The sequence below is a fragment of the Astatotilapia calliptera genome, chromosome 7 (genome assembly GCF_900246225.1).
Source record: "Astatotilapia calliptera chromosome 7, fAstCal1.2, whole genome shotgun sequence".
Lineage (NCBI taxonomy): Eukaryota > Metazoa > Chordata > Actinopteri > Cichliformes > Cichlidae > Astatotilapia > Astatotilapia calliptera.
Window position 1 is genome coordinate 64,964,479 of NC_039308.1, and position 22,420 is coordinate 64,986,898.

Sequence of the window (22,420 nt, forward strand, 5' to 3'; positions counted from 1 at the left end):
AAATATAAAGCAGACAAAAAGGACAAGACCCGTTTGATCAATAACCCGAATACACGACCTGTTATGGTATTTTCTGTGTCACAGTTCAGTAACATCAACACATTATTGACTACACAAACAGGGTGCTATCTTCTCTACTGCCCGAGGTGCACGACGTGGCACATAGTCATTACAAAAGATCTCGCCTATGTATGCAGAACTAATGACACTCCTGTTGTCCCCTTGCTGTCCTACTCCGTATCTTCATATCTCTTGTATACTGTGTTGGGGAGAGCAGGATATCTGTGTTTAATGTGCAAAACGGAGGAAAAAATACATTTTTTTAATTCATGGAGATTGCATAGTTGAGCCTGATGAGATATTATACCAGCCACCTCATCGGTGACACAAATGGGAATGAGATTGTGTTTTTATCTTGCCTGAAATTAACAAGTGGTTAGCTGTGACAGGTTAAGTCTCTACGCTCTTTCTACACTTCCGGCATCTGTGAAGGATACTAATGTGAACGATGGAGGGAACAGACGATAAATGGTGTGTACCAGCAATTGTGGAAGTCAGTAAACTGCAATTTGTGTGCCTAGCAGTTACTGTTCTGTCATTTGTTTCTGCAATGTTGACCTGTCACTACAAGTCAGCACCAAACAGCTGAGACTGAAAACTGGACAAAAACTACACCTGCAGCCCCGTCGCTTTGAGCAAACCGAGTAGCAAACATCAACTATTACATGTAATCTCTCCACAAGAAAGACTCGCTTCATATAAAAAGAATGGCATTTACATGTTTTGTGGAGCAGGTTTATTCCACACTCCCTATATAAGGTTGCTGACTCTTTGTAATACAATGTAGCCTTTTTTTGGCTACTTGTGTGTTATAATCACCAACCAACAGCACTAAGTGATTGGTTAAGAATCTCAATTCCCATGGAAAGGCAATACCTACCGACTGCATCCAAGCGTAAAATGCACCTCAAAATCTCCCGCTCTATTACCTTGCCCCCCTAGAGTGAAACACAGTAGCTCCATTCCCCAGCTGATCTGCAACAAGAGCTAATGAGCTCAGCGGCTCTACACAACACGGCCGGGAAATCGAAACAGCCTGTGTGAGAGAGAGACGTGTAAATGAGAGTGATCTCCCTAGACGATCTGCTGGACAAAGGCAGGCATATGGAGATATTTACCAAGCAGGTCAGCCAGTGTGAATCAAGCCCCAGGAATCTACAGGGGATGCTAATTACAAGACTCCAAATAATTAAAATGCACATGTGATGTTCTTTATGTAAATGCTACAGGGAAACTGACAGGCCAGCTTGCAGGCTGCACATTTTGGCCATGACACATCTGTTGATATCCAAGCATGTTATACAGTATGAATGCCTGATATATAAGATGAATAATTTGTAATTGGCTGTATTGATAAGCGAAACGACACTGATACATACAATATAAAATTAATATTTGGAGGTGTAAGATTTCAAAAGACACACCGGCCAAGATTGATATTGCTTTCTGCCACTTTAAAGCCACCGTCAATTCAAAAAACAGTTTTTCATTCAACTCTCATCTATTTTCCTGTGCCCAAATCCTTGTTTCACCTGGCAGTGACTGATGGAGCTGTGCGACTTGTGAAAAAGAGGAAGAAAACGAAAAGTCTTTTACAACACAAGCTCTCGAGCTATTAAAAATTACTGAACTTTTCATGTGCCGATATGGAGAATGAAAAATAGGCACACTGCTTCAGCACCTTAGACTGAAACCTCAGGGGGGTTCCAGTCTGAGTAAGCAAAGGGACAGCTTGTGTGAGTTTTTTTACGAGTTCAACAAAACCAAATAAAAATGTGTCAGTACGCTTATATGCACACTTCTAACAAACCACCTGGAGTCTGTCAATACTGCTTCTCTTTGTAGCATCAAATGCATATATGAAACCTTGAGTGTCGAATTCGGTAAATCGATAGGAAAACGAATCTTCTGTTGCTTTGGACCAAATGGTTTATAAATCCTACAGCGATCCACTAAGTAAGCACAAGAATTCATGAATGCTAAACACATTTCTCCGCTAACAAAGGAGTAGCTTTGATACTAGAACCCCTCTTGTACTTGTAGGACAAGACTGCTGAACTGACAGTTTCCCTTTAAATATGAATATCAAATGAGGATCTACTTTTTGATATGGTGTGATAATGCCAGAGCTCAGATTTAGCGTACAACCTACTATATCTTAAGCAATTAGAATAAGCTTGAGAGCAATGCTGTTGTAATTTGTTGGAATAAATCCTCAGGGAGAGTTGAGAGCGCTTACTGTGAGTTCAGAGAACACATTGCACAGTTAAGGCTAAAATCCTTGCTCCGAGCAAGAACACAAACACCGATATGTTCTCAAGGCTGACACCAATAGGGCTTAATGTCAATCATCTTATCGGGATGGTCAAACAGACCTTGAGAGCATGTGTGCTGGAGAACAACAGATCGTCTTGCCAACTAAACCCCAGACTTTGTCACACGTAGCGCCACAATGCCCATTTGCTTTGATGATATTGGCTTTAGCGTAGAAGGAACTGCGCTTATGATCCTTAACCGCACAACCCAATACTGCGTTAATCTGCCTGAAACTCCCCCCTGCAGCTCAGACTCTTCTAATCCTTTATAAGGAAGAGAAGCCAGATGGTCGTGAACAACTGCTGGGGGGCCTGAGGATGAGCGAATGTATGGAGATGTCTGGAGTGCCTGTCAATGTTTACCTTGTGTTTTAAGTTACTAGTGTAAGCTCCATGAAGTGGCCTGTGTGTGGCTGGTGAATGCACTTCCAAGGATGTGTGTGTGCACAGCAAATGTGCTCATGCACAGTTAAAAAGAAGAGACCCCCGCTGCACCTGGTGTCAGGTTACCGCAGCTTGCAGTTCCCCTTTCAATCCTGAGACGAGATGTCAGAACTTAAGAGGCACGCCGCTCTACCAGCTTCGGTAACCGTACGATTCCTGGAGTGTCAGATGCAGAGTGGCACAGTCCCAGGGGTCTCGAGATACATCATGCCTCTCACCCTCGCCCCTCTGTTTCAGAGTACTCGGGCACCCCTTTCTGACCCTTCAGTGACAAGTGAACCTTTTATTTACAGCTCCACTAACCTTCAAATTGGTGCGCTGCGGCCTGAAAATCTAGAGTGCCATTCAAGTAAGCTGTCACGTGGAGATACACTGAGACCTTGCAGCCACATGCTGCATCCTCACTCCCACCCTTCTCCCATGAGACACTGATTAAACTCCTATTAAAATGATTGAGTAGTAGGAGGAAAACAAGAGTATCAATCTGCCGCAGCAATAGATTGGAATGTGCATGGTGGGCATTCATTAAGTGAACATTATCAGAGTAAAAATTCAATTATTTCGCAGCAGGGTATAAGTTATGCTGAGAAAGTTCCACACACACACACACACACACACACACACACACACACACCATAAGAGACGCTCCACTCTCACTGAAGAGAGTGCATTTACAGCTCTCTATCTTTTACATGCTTTTACAGTCACTATAATGCATCAAGGTCAACAAGCTAAGTTTCACATGAATCTAAGACCAAAAGCTTAATCTAAAGTCTAGTTTTCACCCACTTCTTAATGCAGAAGCTGATTATTAGTAGCAAGGTTTGTTTGCAGTAAATTAACACTTTCATTCATGCTTTTGTTTCATACATTTCCCCTGTGATGAGCATAAGGACCTAGGCAGCTTTTGATCTATCATTTGAGATGAGCAGGCTGGAACTGACATACAGCTGACATAGCCATTGTGTCAATGTGAAGTCAAATACAGCTTTGAAATATAATATCCAAGTAAAAGGTCCAAGAAAAATACTGCAAATTCACAAAAACTATTATTATAAATGTGACTTCTTATGTCTGATATTGGTTTATACAAATCTGCATATAAACACATATGTTGATCAGGAAAGTCGCTTTAAAGGGATGAGTTATGTATAGCCTCTTTGGTAATATAAGAAGAGGTCAGACTTTAGTTTCATCCAACGAGTGCCCTGAATAGCCTGTAATTTGTGCCAAATTGTAACATTTAATCAAAAATAAATAATAAACTCTGTTTGGCTATTAATTAACAGGATGTAAAAGAGTAAGAGCAGCAATTCAAATGGCATTTTGTTTCCCTAGCCAATTTATAATTTCAACAATTTGCTTGTTTAATTTTTTGAAATTAATTAAACACAGTATTCGCTATTAAATGAGCTGCCTCCATCTGTTTCAATAAAGCTTTTAGTATGGAAAGACATGCATTATGCTGTAATGAAAAACAGCTGATCGATCACTCATGCACCCAAAAATCAATTTGGGAAACTGCTCTAAAATGCCATCCTTAACTCTAACAGTGGTGAAGTCAATACACATACTGACCGAGTTGAGAATGGGTGCTCACATAAGGCTAAGGCAGCGTCTGCAATAATGACTCCATCATCAAATAAGCTTTTTTTGACCCTATCATCCCCTAAAACAAATATTAGCATCATTAGTTGGGTATATATACCTCTGCCAATCACTATCACACCCGCCTCTATGGACCTGCACATGATCTCAGACTAAGATGAAGGTGCAGCCTTCAAGATGAAGAAAGGTCTGAGCTGTCCATTTTTCTACATATAAATTTGACAGTGATGTAGATTTCAGCTTGTGTGGTGCATGTTTGTGTATACATGTGTTAACGCAGCTGGCCTCTAGTTAATGCCCACTCTGTTGTCCCAGTTAGCTGGGCTATCAACCCATATGACATGGTGGGCCTGAGTTGATTCCCCAGTGTTGAGATGTTTTTACGCTTCATGCTTCAATGCATTCACACAAAAGGCTTGGCCTCATAACCCATAAGCCCGATAATCCAGTCTGTAAACATTCAAGGGATGCCCACTTTTACCATAAATGCCCATGCTTGGTTACACTGTGGAGACCACCACATGCTGGCTAGGTTACTGCGATAGAATTTATTATATTAAACTGAATAAATTCTGTTGACAATTTATCATACCGTGAGTCAAGAGGAATGACGATCCATCAGATCAATTTAGACTATCGCTGACCAACTCAGCTAAAATCCCTTTGCCATTATTGTGCAGCTCATCTGTGTAAATGCCCTGCAGGAGGATATAGTCTTTCCCTTGCATACCAAAAGCAGCATTGCAGCTTCATGTTCACTGTAAATCATGCGACCATGTGAAAGACTGACTTTACTGATCCCCAGGACCTTTTTCCACCAACCCCCACCCGAACCGAAAGGAATAAAAAAGAAAAACACAAAAGGAGACCTGGTGCAATGCCACAGACACTGTCATGACATCCAGGAATAGCAACATGCACAGAGTAACACGCATAAACACCCTGATGTAATTAGAGACGCATGACTGCCCTGACAGCCATCATTTTGTCAGAAAGTAATGTCTCCTGATGAACATTTTGAATAACTTATCACACGCATATGATATGGCTAACGACGAGTAGTGAATCACTCGAGCCAGAATTACTTTGGCAGCATCATCTTTTAAGACGCTCAGAATTTGTATAAATTGCATCAAGTAAGAGGAGAAGAAAATATAAAGTCACTTACCCAGAAGATGAGATTGAAGATGAACATCATATACTTCAAGCAGCAGAGGCAGCCTCTTGCCATGTTGCACTTCTTAAATTCTAAAAGGAACACAAAGGATAGATCCAGGTAAAAGACTATGTATTTGCTGCCCTTGGGTGAGCTGTACTTGTTGTTAGTCTTGTCTCCCGCGCTGGCGTCAGCTGCAGCTCCAGTCTGCCCCTGCTGCGTGTTTTTGCGTGGCCCCGTGGAGCCGTAGAAAGCGCCGGCAGTGAAGCCGCGGCCACCGAAAGGGCGGCCAGACGTGGAGGCTTGAGCAAAATCGGATTCGCGGCTGTCTACAGAAGGGCTACGGTGAATGGCTGACTCCTCACTGCTGGACTTCTCCATACTCTAGGGCTGCAGCTGCTGATGAGGGGCTCTCTGACACACAGTCTACCATAGTCTCAGAGATGATAGGACAGAACAACTTGCCCTCCAAATCTTCACTGCTTCACCTTCTGAAGCAATAAAGGATAAAATCCACACAGCAACACTACATCCACCTGAAAGCCCACGGATGGATGAAAAGGTCTCCTGTGTAGAACTGAACTGCTCAGGCACCTCTGGCAGGTTTAAGTGTCCTCTGCTTGGTGAAGCTCTCTTGCTGTGATAATCCTAAAGTAGAAGTGCAGAAGGTTCCTGTGAGGAGCATTACCCTCGCCTTATGACGGGACTGTCTTTCTGTGAAGAAGTTAAAGCACTTGTTCTATCCTGTCCTGTAATATCACTCTCCTCCTGCGCGTCTTAATGCTGCGCCCGGCTGCTGCGGTGGGAGTGAAACCCCCGAGAGTCTCAGCTGCTCCACTTCCACGTTCTCTTGCTGACCTGGTAACTTTGATTCCCCCTGTCCCTCCTCTCCTCTTTCCACTGCCCTGCGCCTGTTCAGTCCTCTTGTCTATGTGTGCTGATGCGCTCTCTCTTCCCTGGGTCTCTCACTCTCTGTTTCTTTCTGATTGTGCCAGTATCGCTCTCTTTCCGAGTGTGCCTGTCTACTCTAATGTACCATTCTTTGCTCAGCAGCTCGGTCCCTCTGCTCTGCCTGTGCTCTGCTCTCCCAATAGGAGTGCACTGGCTGATGTGCTATTATCGGCAGACGCAACTAACGGGCATTCCCTATCTCCCAACAAGAGCACTCACCTCCTCCCCCAATTCTCTCTCCCTCCCTCTTGCTTCCTCCTGCTCTCTCTCTCTCTCTGCTCATTCAGTCCCTTCCCACTGCTGAGCAGGCAACCAATGCAGCAGCTGCAGCCAGACCGCAGCTCCTCCTCTCCACTCCCCGCGTCTTTATTAAGCCCATCACTGTGGCTGCTTTGACTAAACATGTTCAGCAGTTTCATATCCATCAGGGGAATTGAGAGGCCATAGATAACAACAACAAAATAAACACACACACACACACACACACACACACACACGCAGAAATCAAACATGAAGATAATTGCAGATGAGTAAGGAGTTGTGGAGTAGCAGGGTTAAGGGATGTGAGGTGGAAATTTCTGGCAGTCTCTTTTGCATATGAAAAGCTTTGAGCGTCAGTATGCTGATGACACTGACACCTGTGATTTCACACATGCCAGAGAAGCTTCTCATTCTGCTTTAATCTGTAACTTTATTCATTGCCATAAATAAACTGTAGTTAAATCTGACTGTGGGTTATTCACATATTTTTTTCTTTCTGAAAAACTAGCTTGAAATAGCAGCCAGTCCCCACTGGAGTGATTATTGCATATCACATGGGTGGTGGCGACAGTACTGGGGTCCAGTTTGATCATACTCTTACTCTGTTATTCGTCACTGCACTCCTCACATCCATGTAAGGGGACGCCAATTATCTGGCAACATCCAGGCTCTGGAATTATGGCACCATCTCAAGCATGGAAAGAGGCTTTAAGATGGTGAACACTTTCCAATGCAAAGCCAGGGTGAAACGCACAAGAGCCCTGCTGACTCACACACTAAGCTAACAAGACATTATAAAGCTTCGATTAGAAAGCGTTCCACACAGCTAAAAGTTCAGGATTCTCTGCAGTAAATGGAGGGTAAGTGACAATTATAATAATACAAGATAATAAAAATATGCACAAGATAATTATCTGTCTGTTCATATGAATGTGAGAACGTTTGTCCTCTTCTGAACATAACAGCTAATGTAACCGTTTAATTTTTCTTATCAGCTGTAAGAATCAACTTTTTTTCTCTCTCCAAAATGAACGTGCAGCAGAGGGCACATTGTTTGGTAATTGTTGCCTCTCGGCAGAATAGTGATAATGGGTCACCCTGCAGACGTATGGAGGGAGAGTTTTAACTCAGTGGTCTAAAAGTTCAATCTAGAAATACCCAGTTAACAAAGACAAGATTACCCTCGCCTTCAGCTGTTTCACTGCTGGTGGAGAATTATCTGCCTTGAGGAAGCACGTTTATAAATACAGAGAATTAATGCAAATTATGGCTTCATGGCTTCGACAGCAATAATAATTATGATGGTTGAAAATTCTGGGGAAAAAAACACTTAAATTTTGGTAACAACGGGATCACATTGGAAAGAGATCGAAAGTAAACGGCCACTTATAGTTTTATTACTAATCCTAATCCTATCATTACCAATGTAGCAGCACTGGGGTAATAAGGAATGAAGTTTCTCCATAACAGCCTGTGCACATTGCTCAAGACTTATATTGGACCCGTCACAACTATTGGACCTGAAAAATGTTTATTCGTGGAAGTGGTTTCTCAGAGCTGCGGGTTCCTGCTGGTTCCTGCAGCAAACAACCTCAGAGTGGTCACTTTGGCTGCTAACAGGTTGCCATAATTGCCTGTAGTTTTTTACGTTTGTCTGCAAATATTCCCTAATAAGCTGTTAAATGGAGAAGGTTTCCCTAAAAGTAAAAGTTGAGCCTCAGTGCTGCACCCACTATAGCTGCACTTTTTACTTTGAAGGCAAACGTCTCCTCTAAGGTGAGTTAGGTTTTAGCAGTTTTTCCCAGCACCCACATCCACTAACCACTCTCAACTGGAATACTGTTCTCATGTTTCCCCTCACGCGAGTGGTTGCCAAATAGACACAGTCTTAAAGCCTGGGGCCTTATTTAATTGACCTTACATTTTCACCACAATTGTCACACATGCAAAAAGATGGACAAGTTAAGGTCACATGGTTAGTGGTCCCGTGTCTCCCTGTGAGTGATCACAGGCAATTTATTAACCACCAAATACCCTTTAGCCATCTTCAAAATGTTACCAGAAATGACAAAACTGCATTAACAAATATGACTCTACCTAAAAGAAATAATAATTACCCCGTGTGTAAGGAAAATGTTTGATATTTTTTGGAAATGTGATCACAGGGCTTTTTTTAAATGAAGACAGAGTTTCATGTCTCGACATTGATTGTAAGGCTACACCTAAAACAATGGAAACTAAGACTTCTTTTCATCCTCAGTTTCCTCATTTGACTTCACGAGAAAGCAAGTAAGCACGCGAAAGACTTAAAGTAAAGCTTATGAAATGTGTTTGTTATGAACAGAAAATGCAAAGAGTAAAACTTATCTGTCACATATCACAAATCTATCAGGGCTCTGTGGGGCTCTCGCTGTATATCTTGCTGACACTTCCAAGTAGCCAAGTAGTAGGACATACCCAGGCCTACGCAGATTCAGCCGAAGAATTTTTGCCCAGCAGCTGCTGTATTTTGTTAAGGGGTAGAGCAAGAGACAAAGCTCGAGACTCCAGAGAAATGGACATCTGTGGGATGACACAAAGGAGCTGAAGCTTGAAGAGAAGATGAAAAATATGCAGAGCAGCAGCCGAGTAGACCAGAGCAGAGAGGCTGCGTTTAGATAGAGACGCTGAGTGGGATGAGACTGCATTCAAACATTCTCTGTAGCGCTCAGTAAATCTGGCAGCTCCTTAAACATATGTATGTATGTTTCAAAGGCAGGACTGAAGAGATTAGAGATCACAGGGAACAATTATAGAACTCTCTGAGAGCTCAGCAGGCAATGCTTTACAAAACAAAGTGAGACACAAATGCTATGAACAAAGAATGACTCATTGTTGGTATCACGATTGTGTAAACCAATATCTCGAATACTGAAGTCCTTAAAATATTAGTAAAAGAAATACTAATGAATACCAAAAATTCTTTCATGGAATTAGATGCTCATTTTCAGCAGTTTCAATATTAACAGCACCGTCTTTGCCTCCTCCAGCCCCTCCACACTCACTAGCAGCTGAAGTAGTTGATGTTCACAACGGTGAAGAACACTTTAAGAGGAAGTTTGCGAAGCGAAAAAGCTCCTGCTTTCATACAAATGAATCTGGCTGGCTCACACATTCAGCTTTGCCATTAACATCAGACATCTCTTAAGTCATCATTAAGGCAGCAGCTATCGGCTACGGATAATAATAAAATGATAACGTTAACGCTGGAGCTAGACAAGAAACGTCATTGTCCCTGTCAATCTATAATTTAAAAGCTAGGGCTAATTTAACAGGATGAGACAGTTAAAACAGTGTCTAAAAAGTGCTTCTCTTGTTTCTCTTAAAGTCCCAGAGTGAAACCTTGGCCGATTGTGACCCCAGCCCATTTTCACATCTTGTCTCCTGTGATTAGGCAGAGGATCAATAGGGAATCCATGACCCGATTGGGGACCCTGTTTAAGCCCCATAGGGCTTAAAATCTGGGACTCAGTTGCTCTTAGAACTAAAGAAGCTTCTCAGATTAGAGGTGAAACGTCTTCAAGGAAACTTAAAGAAGTCCAGACGCTTTACTTTCCAGGCTCCTTAGACTATGACTGAGAACCTTCACAGACATGGTTATGTTAGTCTATTTTTCTGCGCTGCATTAGTCAGCTTAAAAATAAGTTCGTCATTGATGTTATTGTTTGTAGTATTCTAATTTTTTTGGTATTTTTTTTTAAATTTACATTTTTTCACCGTGGTTTTGAAAATGGTATTGAGTATTTTCCTGGTTACTGCTATCAAGTTTGACATTTAGTAGATAATAGGTGCATTTTCCCAAAAACATCTTTTAACATAGAAATAGTAGGTGGTACACTTATTGAAAAAAAGCCCTTAAATAAAGACCTGCACAATGCAAATTGCAAACACTTAAATTGCAGCCACTGACTCCATCTTAAAATGTTGTTGTTGAAGCTACTCAGCAGTGAATTTATGGTATTATTCTCAAATGTTTGTATATTAGTGTAATATCAGAGATAATGTATGCATATCTTCATGATCTTTGTTGTTTATGCCAGCTTAACTGTGGTTTTATTCATTCTGTATTCTCTAAAATATAGACATTTGCCTCCCAGTGATGTCCTAGTAAAAGCAGAATATTAAAAGGGATATTCCCTTATGTGTTGCACTTTCATAAACAAATAACTACTGAAAATCAGTGAGTAATACATACCAACATTTTGCTACTATCATGAGTCTAACATGTAGCAGACTGGATCTGCTGGGTAATGATCTATCTATAACCTGCAACCTGAAGTTTGAGCCCTATAATGAGGGGAATCAGGGACATTTTGAAGGTACACATTGGTTCTCCTGAGTGGACAGGGTGACTGGACATCAGCAGAAACTTGTTGTAAGTGATCATCTTTATCATATAAGGAAAACTGTCTACGCGTATGTGAATAGTCTCATTGAGGATAACGACATTCAGAAAAAGAGGAAACTGTTAATGTTTTCACGAGTATATGAAACGTATGACAGCACCTTCACCGTCATTTGATCCCACAGCTTAACTCTTGTGTTCTAGACAGCACTCTCCATCATTACCAAATGAGGGAGATTTATTGTGCAAATGGCAGTCAATTCATCCAGCAGGCAGCAGTGCAGAATGCCGAAACCCTGTGAAACTATTCTGATGAACTATTTTGGCCTAACACTTTGGGACAGATTTACTAAGTAGTATAAGTTAACATGAAGCTGCAATGGAAAAAATGACATGAATGGCTGGGGTGATCAGCTAACAATCCACTAATTTAGAGATACAGATGCAGCAAGATCTTTTAAACAAAGGTAAATACAATCTACCAAAAGCAGCATAAATTAGCAGAGCAAATATGACCAGACCTGGTGAGAAATCAATCTACTAACCAAAATAACACATCTGATGACAGGTTTTGTTTCTGGAAACAGCATAGCAATTCAGATCAATGTGAGGCAAATGAAGGAGAATCTATATGTTCTGATGTAAGGGTGAACCCTACTATAGGAACTGATAAAGACCATGTGAGGTCTTGAAGGATGGAGCAGTCATTCTCTCAGTAAATCCCGTTTTCTACTTCAGCTGTCAGAATTATCCAGAGAAGTGCTGCTTTATTACAAGCCCATCATGTAAACCTGCAATCTGTACGTAACAGCAAACCCATATAATGTGTAGAAAAACAGAAGAAAGCATTATCATGTGCATAAGTGCTCATCTACAGTAGCTCTCGATTTTGAAGCTGCACGTACTTATGAAAGTCAAAGGAAAGAATCTGATTCAGACCTGCAGCCAGCAATCAGTCTCTGCAAATAGAAATTCAGATAATCATCTAAGTACTTCAAATCTCTGCAAGTCACATTATTAGCTACATGTATTCAGAGAGACATTTCACATTATGTATTAAATCTGATACTAGAGAGAAACGCACACTGCTGAATAAAGGTATGCAGACGTCTTCTCCGCAGCTTTCAGTGTAAAAATGTTACTAGAAACCTAAAACATTGCAGACCACTGTGCAAACTATAAAAAAGTAATTTTGTTGTCTTAATTTGATTTATAACTTGTATGTGTCTGGCAAAGAGGAGAAATATGGCAATGGCAATCTGCTCAAAACATCTGTGATGAGGACTCAAGAGCTACAGGAAAGGCCCAAGGCTTTGGCACTGCACTCACAAAGTATTTACCCATTTATTTGCTCATTCTCTTAACATCTCCCTCGGTCATTCAGTCCCAAAAAAAGAAGACCCTATTTTCCTTGTATTTATCACCTTAGCTTATCCCTTCCAGTTGTGCAATTTTATTACTTACTAATTTCACTGACCTCTTTTATCAGCCCATTATCACCAAACTAGCAGCTAATTAAAATCTATCTCCATTAGTATATTAAGCCTTGTGAGAGAACTCTTTATTGCAAATGCAGTAAAAAAAAATAAGTGAAAAATATCTAAAAAGAAATTAAATTTTGTATTCCAACAACATCAGCTAAAACTGGAGGCAAACTCAGTGGCTCAGTGATGTACAACAGAAGGAGAAGACGGAAAGAATTTAAAATAATAAGATATCAATCCCACTTGGTGTATAGTATAGTGATTTGTATTACAAGCTGAAAAAAGCATTTTTTGATAAGGCGTGTTCTAGATGCAGTTTATCTGTGAAGCTTGGGGAAAATGGCAGAGTAGTGCGTATGAAATGTGAATCTGTTTGACAGAATGTTTCTGACATCATTACACACGACGGTGTCTTTGTGTGCGGACTTCTGTTTGTTTGTTTTCCTAAGATTTTATATGAAGTGAAATTAACATTTTTTCCCTGTTGATTGTTCTTTGGTTACATGCAAATATCATTTGTTTGTCATGTTACAGAACGCTTGACCAAAAAGCCCAGTAATCAAAGCGTAATTGTTTTCTCCATCATGAATTCATTAAATACATCTGTAGAAATCTAGCAAAAATGAAAGAGCCTGGTTGCTTTTAACACAAATGAGATAATCACACTTGGACATTTGAGATAAGGGAAACATACAGTGTGAGGTTCACCATAAGGTAATCTGAACTGTTTTTGGCTTTTATCATTGTTACGGCTCTAGCAGGACTTCCTTTGAAAGTGACCTTGTGTGGGTGTGTCCTGCCAGCTCTCCTGCCTTAGGTGCTACCGTTTTTTTGGACAGCTGACTCCAATCAGAAATTAGGAATACTGAAGGCCAGAGAAAGGTAAACTCTACTGCCAGAGAGTCTTGTTGGGTTGCAGCTAGTGAGCTGTGTGTGTGGTGCTTGATTGCTCATGTTCTGCAGAAAGGAGTGTGTTTTGGTGATGAACAATTTTTTGACTCACTTTTATTTTACTGACGAACACTTGAGTTTTGTTGTTTTCTTTCTTTAAAAGGTGATAGTGGCTTGGCCGACTCTTTTAGTTTAGTTTTTAATAGAAAAATTAATAAAACCCTTTAACTTAACCATTTTGCCTCCCTGTTTCCTTTTTTCCACTTGGACAGTTTGGTTACGTTCCCCTGGACCTTTTTAGGTGATGTAACAAATGGGGGCTTGTCCGGGATTTGAAACCAGGACCTTTCAAACCCCAAGCAAGAATCATACTCCTGGACCTTTATAGGTACAATCATACAGACTTTGGTTATATTCACCAGTCCACAGATGAAATGCGATTTAAATTTGGGGCACTGTAAGAACAATTTCTGTTTTATTTTAACATATAGTTAGGCCCATAAGTATGTCGATTGTGATACAGTTTTTTTTCCTCCTCACCAACACAGATTATTTTAAAACAATTGATTAGAATGTGATTGGAGCAACTCCTTGAATTAGACTTTCAGCTTCTTGAGGTATTACCAGGTTACTTAGTATTATATTACATTAAGTGTTAGGATTTACAGCCAAATTTACGCACACGTGTAATTGTTCAAATCTTCCTTTAGGTTCCAAAACCAAAAATCTAGACCCACTATTTTAGGGAAATTAATGAACAGAATACCGTCTTTCATGAGGAAGCGTTTTAGATGTTTTTGATATCTTGCCACTGAATGTCTCTGATTCAGTAACTGAAATTGAATTATGACAATCACAACCCCAGTCACAAGGTCATTTCACTCATGACAGCAAACCAAAAATAAAATGGTGGTTCTAATAAGATGGCATTCCCTGAACCACTAAGAAAAAGAGAGAATTTCAAAAACAAAGGGTTGGGTGTAACTGATGGCTTCTAACAAGTCCACAACACAATTAATGGCTCTAATTTAACTTTGATCATATTACGCAAGGATTTAATGCTACATACCTTTGATCAGTCAATCTGAAACCATATCAGACCTGCAGACATACAGTAAATCACATGTAACAGGACATGACCCTGGTGTGAATTTATGATCAAGGCCCGGATATAAAGAGAGGATTAAAACTACAAAGAGTTACACCCCACATAGCATGTCTCTGTGGCCCGTAGAGCCTCTCAAGGCCACGCTTGTTGCTTTGGACACAAACAGACAACACAGCATAGCCTATGATGACCGAATACTCTGAGGAACATAAACAGTAACTGCTTCAGCTGACTGCAAGATGAGGACATCTTGGCACTTTGTGATCCACGGATATGCAATAATGTAGAGATGAGCTAATAAGCTATTAATTCTGATGTCTGTCTCATCTCCCAAATCAAATTAAAATCAGATGACATCTGGTTTGATATTTATAGTCTGCTGCCCTTTTATGATGCTCTGAGTATTACCCTCTGAGAAGAGGCTGGCCAGACAATAGCATAATTCTTCAGTCATTCTTGGGTGATTTGCAACCAGGAAGTCAATAAAAGGTGTCTGGAAAGGGTATTAATTAGGAGTTTATGGTATTATGCTGCCCTTGAGGTCCCACTGTAACAGCATGTGAGGTTTCCTGAAAATAGCACTAAACCTAAGGAATCTAGGACTGTTTCTTAAAGTTAAATTAATGATGTTATTTAGCCATGTAGACGTTTAGAGAGGTGATCTTGTTTAACCCAGTGCTCCATTAGACATATTTCTTAAAATCTCTGTTTACTTATCTACTCGAATGGGAAAAACCACTGACAGACACACTGTGAGAAAGGAGCCATCTGCTGAGTACTACAGACTGTTTTTGTAGCTCTTGTGAGGATTTCAGAGAAAAAGCAGCATTTGTGACACATTCTTAAACCAGCAGACATAGAGGTGCACACGGGACTCACTCACTCACAGACCCCATGAAATTAAATACACACAAAAAACCCCGGAAGCTAGTCCTGTAGTGAAACCTCAATCTAAACTTAATTCCTGCAAACACATCTTTCAGAGCAGTGGGAGATAAGGTAGGACACAAGAGACGGAACAGGGTTTTACAAGTAAAGTGAGCATACTCAGATTACAGGATACTACATTAGCATTTAGATCAGAAAGTGTCTCACCATGATTGAAATGCAACGTAGTATCAGAGTGCAGTAAAGTCCTGTTCAATAAAGGCCATCTCAGAGGGGTCAAACGCCTGTGATGTCTGTAGCTGGACGATATATGAATCCCCGAACAGCACTGCAGATAAATCAAGACTGACACGGGGTTCTGATAATGTTGATCAAAGGAGTGAAATAGCTAGCATCCACCAGTGTCCTACGCTTTATGTAATATTTAAGAGAGTCATAACTGTCTGAAAAAGATGAAATGTCAGCAATATCTTATCCAGTTCACTGGGAATTTGTAGAGCACACCACTAAATTCAGGGCTCGGTTATTGATTCACTGGGTCTATGTTAATTAAACTTGACTGGAGGGTCTTCAAGAAGTATGTTGACTTTCTCTTCAGTGCTAGTTTTCCAATAGCACCTTTTCCAATATGAAAGCAAAATGCTTTCATAAAGCTTCGAGGAACATTCTGGATGTAATGACTGATATCTTTTCAAGGATGAAAATTTAAAATAACACGGCTACAATTTCCACTCTACATGCATATTTTGACAATACACCAGTGTCAGTGTTACAGCATAACCCACCAAAAGTCATACTGACTGAAGCCAAAAGCAGGGTGATTTTTTTTTTAACATCCAACAACTCCTATATAATACACATAACCCCCCCACCCCCCCAATGTATGAATAAAACTACAAAATATTGTGTTTTGTTAGGACTTTTGGAGAAGTGATTACGTCTAAGTGCCTCTCCCTTTTATATTTGCTGTACATTAAACTGTGGGTGTTTTCTTCCATAGAAACCAGCAATCCACCAGGTGATTGGCTGATTGGAATCCCCTCTGCTTAGACAACTATCCATCATGGTTGCCACTGTGTAGCCATTTACTGCCACTAGATTGGATCAGCTGGCGGACCGGTCTGCCTTGATTGGTCAGAAAGGCAGAAAGGGGCTAAGAAAGCTACAACATTCATCACTGCTTTAAAATTAAAAATCATACTGAAAAAAAAACCCTTTAACCTTGAGCTTTTCACCAAACAAGCTACAAATGATAAATTTCACAATATGTACTCTTTCATTCGCTGCGATGATGATGCTCTTTGAATTCAGACTGTACGAATCAACATCTAATGTACAATGCCTGCTTGATAATGTGCCAAATCAAAGCTGCATCAACATTAACACACTTATTATTTCTTCAGAAATTATGCAGTTAACTCTTAATGTCACAGGTTACAGTTTGATTAACACATATGAACTCAAGTTTCCATAACCTGCAAATGCCTCTGGTACAACATAAAACCTCTTTAAGGCTGTGAAGGCAAAAGACTATATGTTGGGCATATTTGTCTATGCTCTAAAAGCCATGTAGCTGAGTCATGTTTATGTGTTAACTCATAACTACAGCAACACATACACAGCTCTTCTCTCTCTTGCACTTCAGGGAAAAAAGCAATTGGGCACAATCCAGAACTTTAAAGGAAAAATGTCCCCTGATGTACAAAAATAAAAGAGTAGGAGAGACGAATGGTTTATTAAGGGCAATCAGCGTAAAACCTACTGCATTTTCCATGTAGAATAGTAATAATAATAAAAAATTTATTTATCCCAAACATTGGGAAATTACTGAAGATGTTCTCTCTAAGTTACCAGGAGGGCTGCAGAGGATATGACTGGTTGCTATCAGGGGCAGCAGCCCCTTAGCTGACATCAGTGTGCTATCTCTGCGTATGCATGCAGTGAGATTAAAGGGTTCGTCTATGCAGGGGGTAGGGTCAACATCATGGTTTGATCTGATTTTTAATGCACACAAGGGTGAGAAACAGCTGGCGCCACACAGCACATGGGGCTCATGTGTGTCCAACGTCCACGCACATCAATAGGCAGATGAACACACTGAATCTCCCGAGGAATGTTAAAGAAGCTGCTGACACAGCGATGTGGGTCAGATGGGGTTCATCAATATTTTAGTTGGCTGTTGATGTAATGCAAAGAAAGGAGGAGTCGGCTGCACTGCTGAGCTGTGTAGATGTGAAGATGGAGAGGGATGGAGTTCAGACATGAGGAAGTATAAAATGCGATGGAATAGAAAATACGAAGCAAGTATCTCCCTGCTGTTCATGCTACTCAGTGCTAAAAGTCGACGATGAGGATTCAAAGGCAACGACTGATTAAAGACAGCAGAATGCCTGAGGAGCTTTACAATCCTGTGTACCATAAAGATATCTCATCTCTGTCTTGTAGACTTCAGGACTGTTGTTTGTACCTCAGGGATATCGATCACTTCATGATTTTGAGCCGCCAATGAACAGTACAATAGTGTGATTAACACAATCCCATCATAAAATGATATGTGCACACCCACGTGTGACAAACTAGAAAGAGAGACGGAGAGAAATGTGTGGGTAGAAAAATATAAAACGCATGCAAGAAATAAAAAATAAAGGTTAAATCATGTCTGGTGGAAACCTGCAGAGAAAAGAAGATGGACCAGCTCTGTTCGGCTCCAATCCGACCAGCTGGGCTGCACCTCCCCACAGTATGGCATACCCTGGCTCTCCATGTGTGAGTGTGTCGTGCATGTGTGTGTTATGTGTTTAAACTAGGGACGTGGCGTCTGTCCCTTGGCGCAGACACTGTCAATATGGCTGTGGTCATTCATGAGCAGCCACTTCTTGACTGCCACCCAATGAGAGCAAGGACAACAAAGGAGAGTAAAGGGGAGGAGAGCTAAAGGTAGCAGACAGTGGCAAGATGCCCTGGATCCCTTCACTTTTACAGGAAGTGCCCTGCCGTGGATTAATGGCCTCCTCTAAACAAGCAGCTGCCATGTCATTGTGTTTGTGGATATGAATTAGATATGAAGAAGCAAGTGCTGACAATGGAGCAGATAACCACATAAATAATTTACAGCAGTTTAAAAACAAACAATATGTGCAGACTTTTTATAAAATATATATATATTTTTATTGCAATCTGAGAGACAGGATTTCTGTGAACACTCATAACATAAAATGATACAGAGAGGCTTGGAGAACAAACTAGAGCTGATGGATGCTTTATGTAAACAGCACAGAGGAACACACATGGCCTCTTCACCTCCATGGTGAAGGGAATGAAAACAGCAGATGTCTACAGAGCTGCATAAATGGTGTGGAACAAGCCACGAGGAGTCTCTTTCACAACATCGTAAACAGTGAAACACATGATTATCTTATAAACATCATGCACTTGCCAACAAAGTATCCATCTTCAGGCTTATGTGGGAGTATGTTTAAAACAAATAATGTGACCAAATAAGACACATAAGACATACACATTAGTATCTGACACAGTGCTACAAAGAAGCAATCACACACAAGAACTTGCAAACATGGACACTGGTTAGGCTTTCACAGTATACACATTTATATACGATTGACTAGAGCCTTAATAAACCTCGTATTGCCTTCAGAACTGCCTCAGTTCTTTGTGATAAAACAAAGTGCTGGAAGCATTCCTCATAGATTTTGGCCCATAGTGACAACAGAGATTTCCACCACTTCTCAAAGGTGCTCTACTGGAATAACTGTGGAGTAGGGATGGGTACCGGTATCCGGTGCCATGATGGCACCGGTTCTGACATAAACGGTAGTAACCAGACCGAAAAGCAGCGCACATTTTGGTGCTTTTTTTTTTTCCTGAGCTGTGATACACTTTAGATTCTAGCCAATCATTTTACGTTTCCGAGGATAGTAGGCGGGTCCAGGTACGTACGTTCTTTTAGAGCAGAGCTACAGATTAAAAATGCCCAAGACGAAGCGGGCTTGTTGCAGCAGCCTACAACAAGTGCTGTACACCTCCAGGACATTGCGGCGTGCAGCTCGGATCTCAGCTGACCCTTCTCACCCTGGACACAGTCTGTTTGACCTGCTCCCCTCAGGCAGGAGGCTCCGGTCCATTCGCACCAGAACCTCTCGCCACAAGAACAGTTTCTTCCCCTCTGCTGTTGGACACATGAACAATAACCACTTGACTGTCCCCGCCACTAACACATGACCCTACGCTGTGTCACTGCATCATTTCATGTCTGGCACTGATCACCACCTGCACTCATGTATATATCTTTCTACGTAGCACTCTTAATTCTTATTCTCATGTATATATCTCATGTATATCCCATGCACATATCTTTCTTTCTACATAGCACTTTAATTCTTATTGTTTGCACTGAAGCACCGCAGCAAATTCCTAATGTTGTAAACCTCAACATCTGGCAATAAACCCATTCTGATTCTGATTCTGATTCTGATTTAAGCTGATACTGTGATACTGTCAAAGGAGGTAACACCTCGAATCCGATGAAACACCTGGCGACGCATAGCGTTTTTTTTAAAAGCCGAGAAATGCGCCGTATTTGATAGCTTGCTGCGAGACCTCACACCGAGCACATCTACTGCAGGTGTGGTGCCTGTTATCGGACCCGGAGTTAGCAACATCCCCCAAGAACCCGAAGAGGAGAGTCCTGGCCCCTAGCCCTGCCAGTGTAGCAGAAATGATGAGGATGATGATGCAGCAGCAGCCGTTCTTCTCTGCGTGAGTAGCTTAATGTTGTTCGTGTGTAATTTACGTTGAGTAGGCTAACCACGTTATTACATTAATGCACGTAAGGTGAACTAGCAAACATCATCATAGCTACATGCGGCTGTCTTCTTGTTTGATGGCAGATACTCCCTTCACCCTGGCCAAAAAGGCTAAAATGACCAAAGAAAAAGTGGAAAACAGCTAAACATGAGAGGTTTTTGGACAAAGTTTGTGTTTTTTTCCATAGTTTAAGCACTGCTTCCAGCCAAGAGTGATACCATATATGCCCCATAGCTGCAGAAAAGGCTAACGTTGTTATCTTTTTACAAAGAAAAAAAAGCTGAACATGAGAGGTTTTTGGACCGATTTTGTGTTCTCCATTCTTTAAGCACCGGTTTGAGCACCGTTTGAGCACCGGCACCGTTTCAAAAGTACCGGTTTGGCACCGGTATCGGATAAAACCTAAACGATACCCATCCCTACTGTGCAGGCCATTAAAGTGAGCTCAATATCATGTTCAAGAAACCAGTTTGAATTGATCTGATCTTTGTGGCATGGTGTGTTATCCTGCTGGAAGCAGCCATTAGAAGACTGTGGTCACAAAGCGATGGACATGGTCAGCAACAGTGCTCAGGTAGGATTGTGGTGTTTAAATGATGCTCAACTCACACTAACAGGCCCCAAGCGAGCAAAGAAAATATATCCCACAGCATTTTGCTACCTTCACCAGTCAGTTGATACAAGCCAGGATGGATCCATGCTGTTTATGCCAAATTCTGAACCTACCATCCAAAGATGGCAGCGGCTCACTGTCTTTCCAGACTTCTGTTGCTCATTTCTGGCGTACCCGTGTGAATTGTAGCCTCAGTTTCTTGTTTTTAGTTTATAGGAGTGACACCTGGTGTGGTCTTCTGCAGCCCATTTCCTTCAAGGTTTGACGTGCTGTGTATTCTTGATTGTAATGAGTGCTCATTTGAATTACTGTTGCCTTTGTATCGGATCACAGCAGTGTAGCTATTCTCCTCTGACCTCAACAACAGGGCATTTTGCATAACTTTTTGGACCAGTCTCTGTAAACCCCAGAGATGGTTGTGTGGGAAAATCCCAGTAGGTCATGAGTTTCTGAAAACAACCAACAACCATGTCACGTTCAAAGTCAAAGTCAAAGTTAAAGTCAAAGTCGTTTCTGCCCCGTTCGGATCCTTGCTTTGAACTACCTAAATGCACTGATTTGCTGCCATGTGATTGGCTGATTAGGTACTTAGTTGGCCGGTGAGTGCATAATAGAAGAGCAAGTTCTCTGTGAAGTCCTACACGGGGATCTTACATTCTCCATGCTGAACATGGGATTTTAATCCCTTCAGCAACATGATGCATTACCATTAAGAAAACAATTTAATTTTAGTGTGTGCCAACTGTTAAGTAAGTAACGTAACACTTTGAGTATCTGGAGCCTACCAAAACATCTGTTATGAACATAAAAACAGATCATTTGCTTAGCTGCCAAATATTCTTAATTAAAGCCTGAAGACGGTGAATCTCTCCAAGGTCCGAGCTAAAATTGGCTCCGGCTACTTTTCTTATTTCACCTACTTACACAATTCTTGCTGGTGACTTGGAGTTCTCAATTCCCCTTTGAGGACTGTTGATTATAAATTAACCTAATATTTTCCCACCCCATGCTTTTTGTGGCTTGACACTGGAACAAAATCACTTGTAGATGATTTAAATGAAAGCATTTTTTGTTTCCCCACAAATCCCAAAACATAATGAAAGAGGCAAAAGCAATTTATGCAGAACATTAATGAGTTGACATTATTCATTGTATGCTAATACATATAAAAATACATTCATTTGCACTGCTTATTTACATAGCGTATTTCCTCTGAGGAAATGATTGAATATCAATTTCAACAAGATTACCCGTGACATGCCCCAAAAACTTCAGAGGCAGAGGGCTACTGGGGAGGAAATGTGAGATGCTCTGCCACTCAGTCATCAATTTTTTACATCATTCCCAGAAGCGCAGGGTCTCCCTCGAAATGATTTAAGACCAGAAAATAGCTTTGCTCTGACCTCTCACCCATAGCAATGGATTAGAATATC

General features: G+C 41.1%; 1 protein-coding gene across 3 annotated transcripts in view; it reads right to left on the minus strand.

Moving 5' to 3' along the window:
• Positions 1 to 22,420, minus strand: part of tspan9a (tetraspanin 9a) — a 193,352-nt gene that overhangs the window by 67,772 nt on the left and 103,160 nt on the right. Inside the window, exon 2 of one of the 3 annotated variants that reach the window (XM_026176640.1) lies at positions 5,596 to 5,675. The exons of 1 other annotated variant lie outside the window; for it this stretch is intronic. In XM_026176640.1, the coding sequence (XP_026032425.1) occupies positions 5,596 to 5,658 (63 nt within the window). In that variant the 5' untranslated portion in view covers positions 5,659 to 5,675. Of the gene's footprint in view, positions 1 to 5,595; positions 6,967 to 22,420 lie in introns of those variants that run through there. One more of the 3 variants, XM_026176637.1, reaches the window with a different exon arrangement.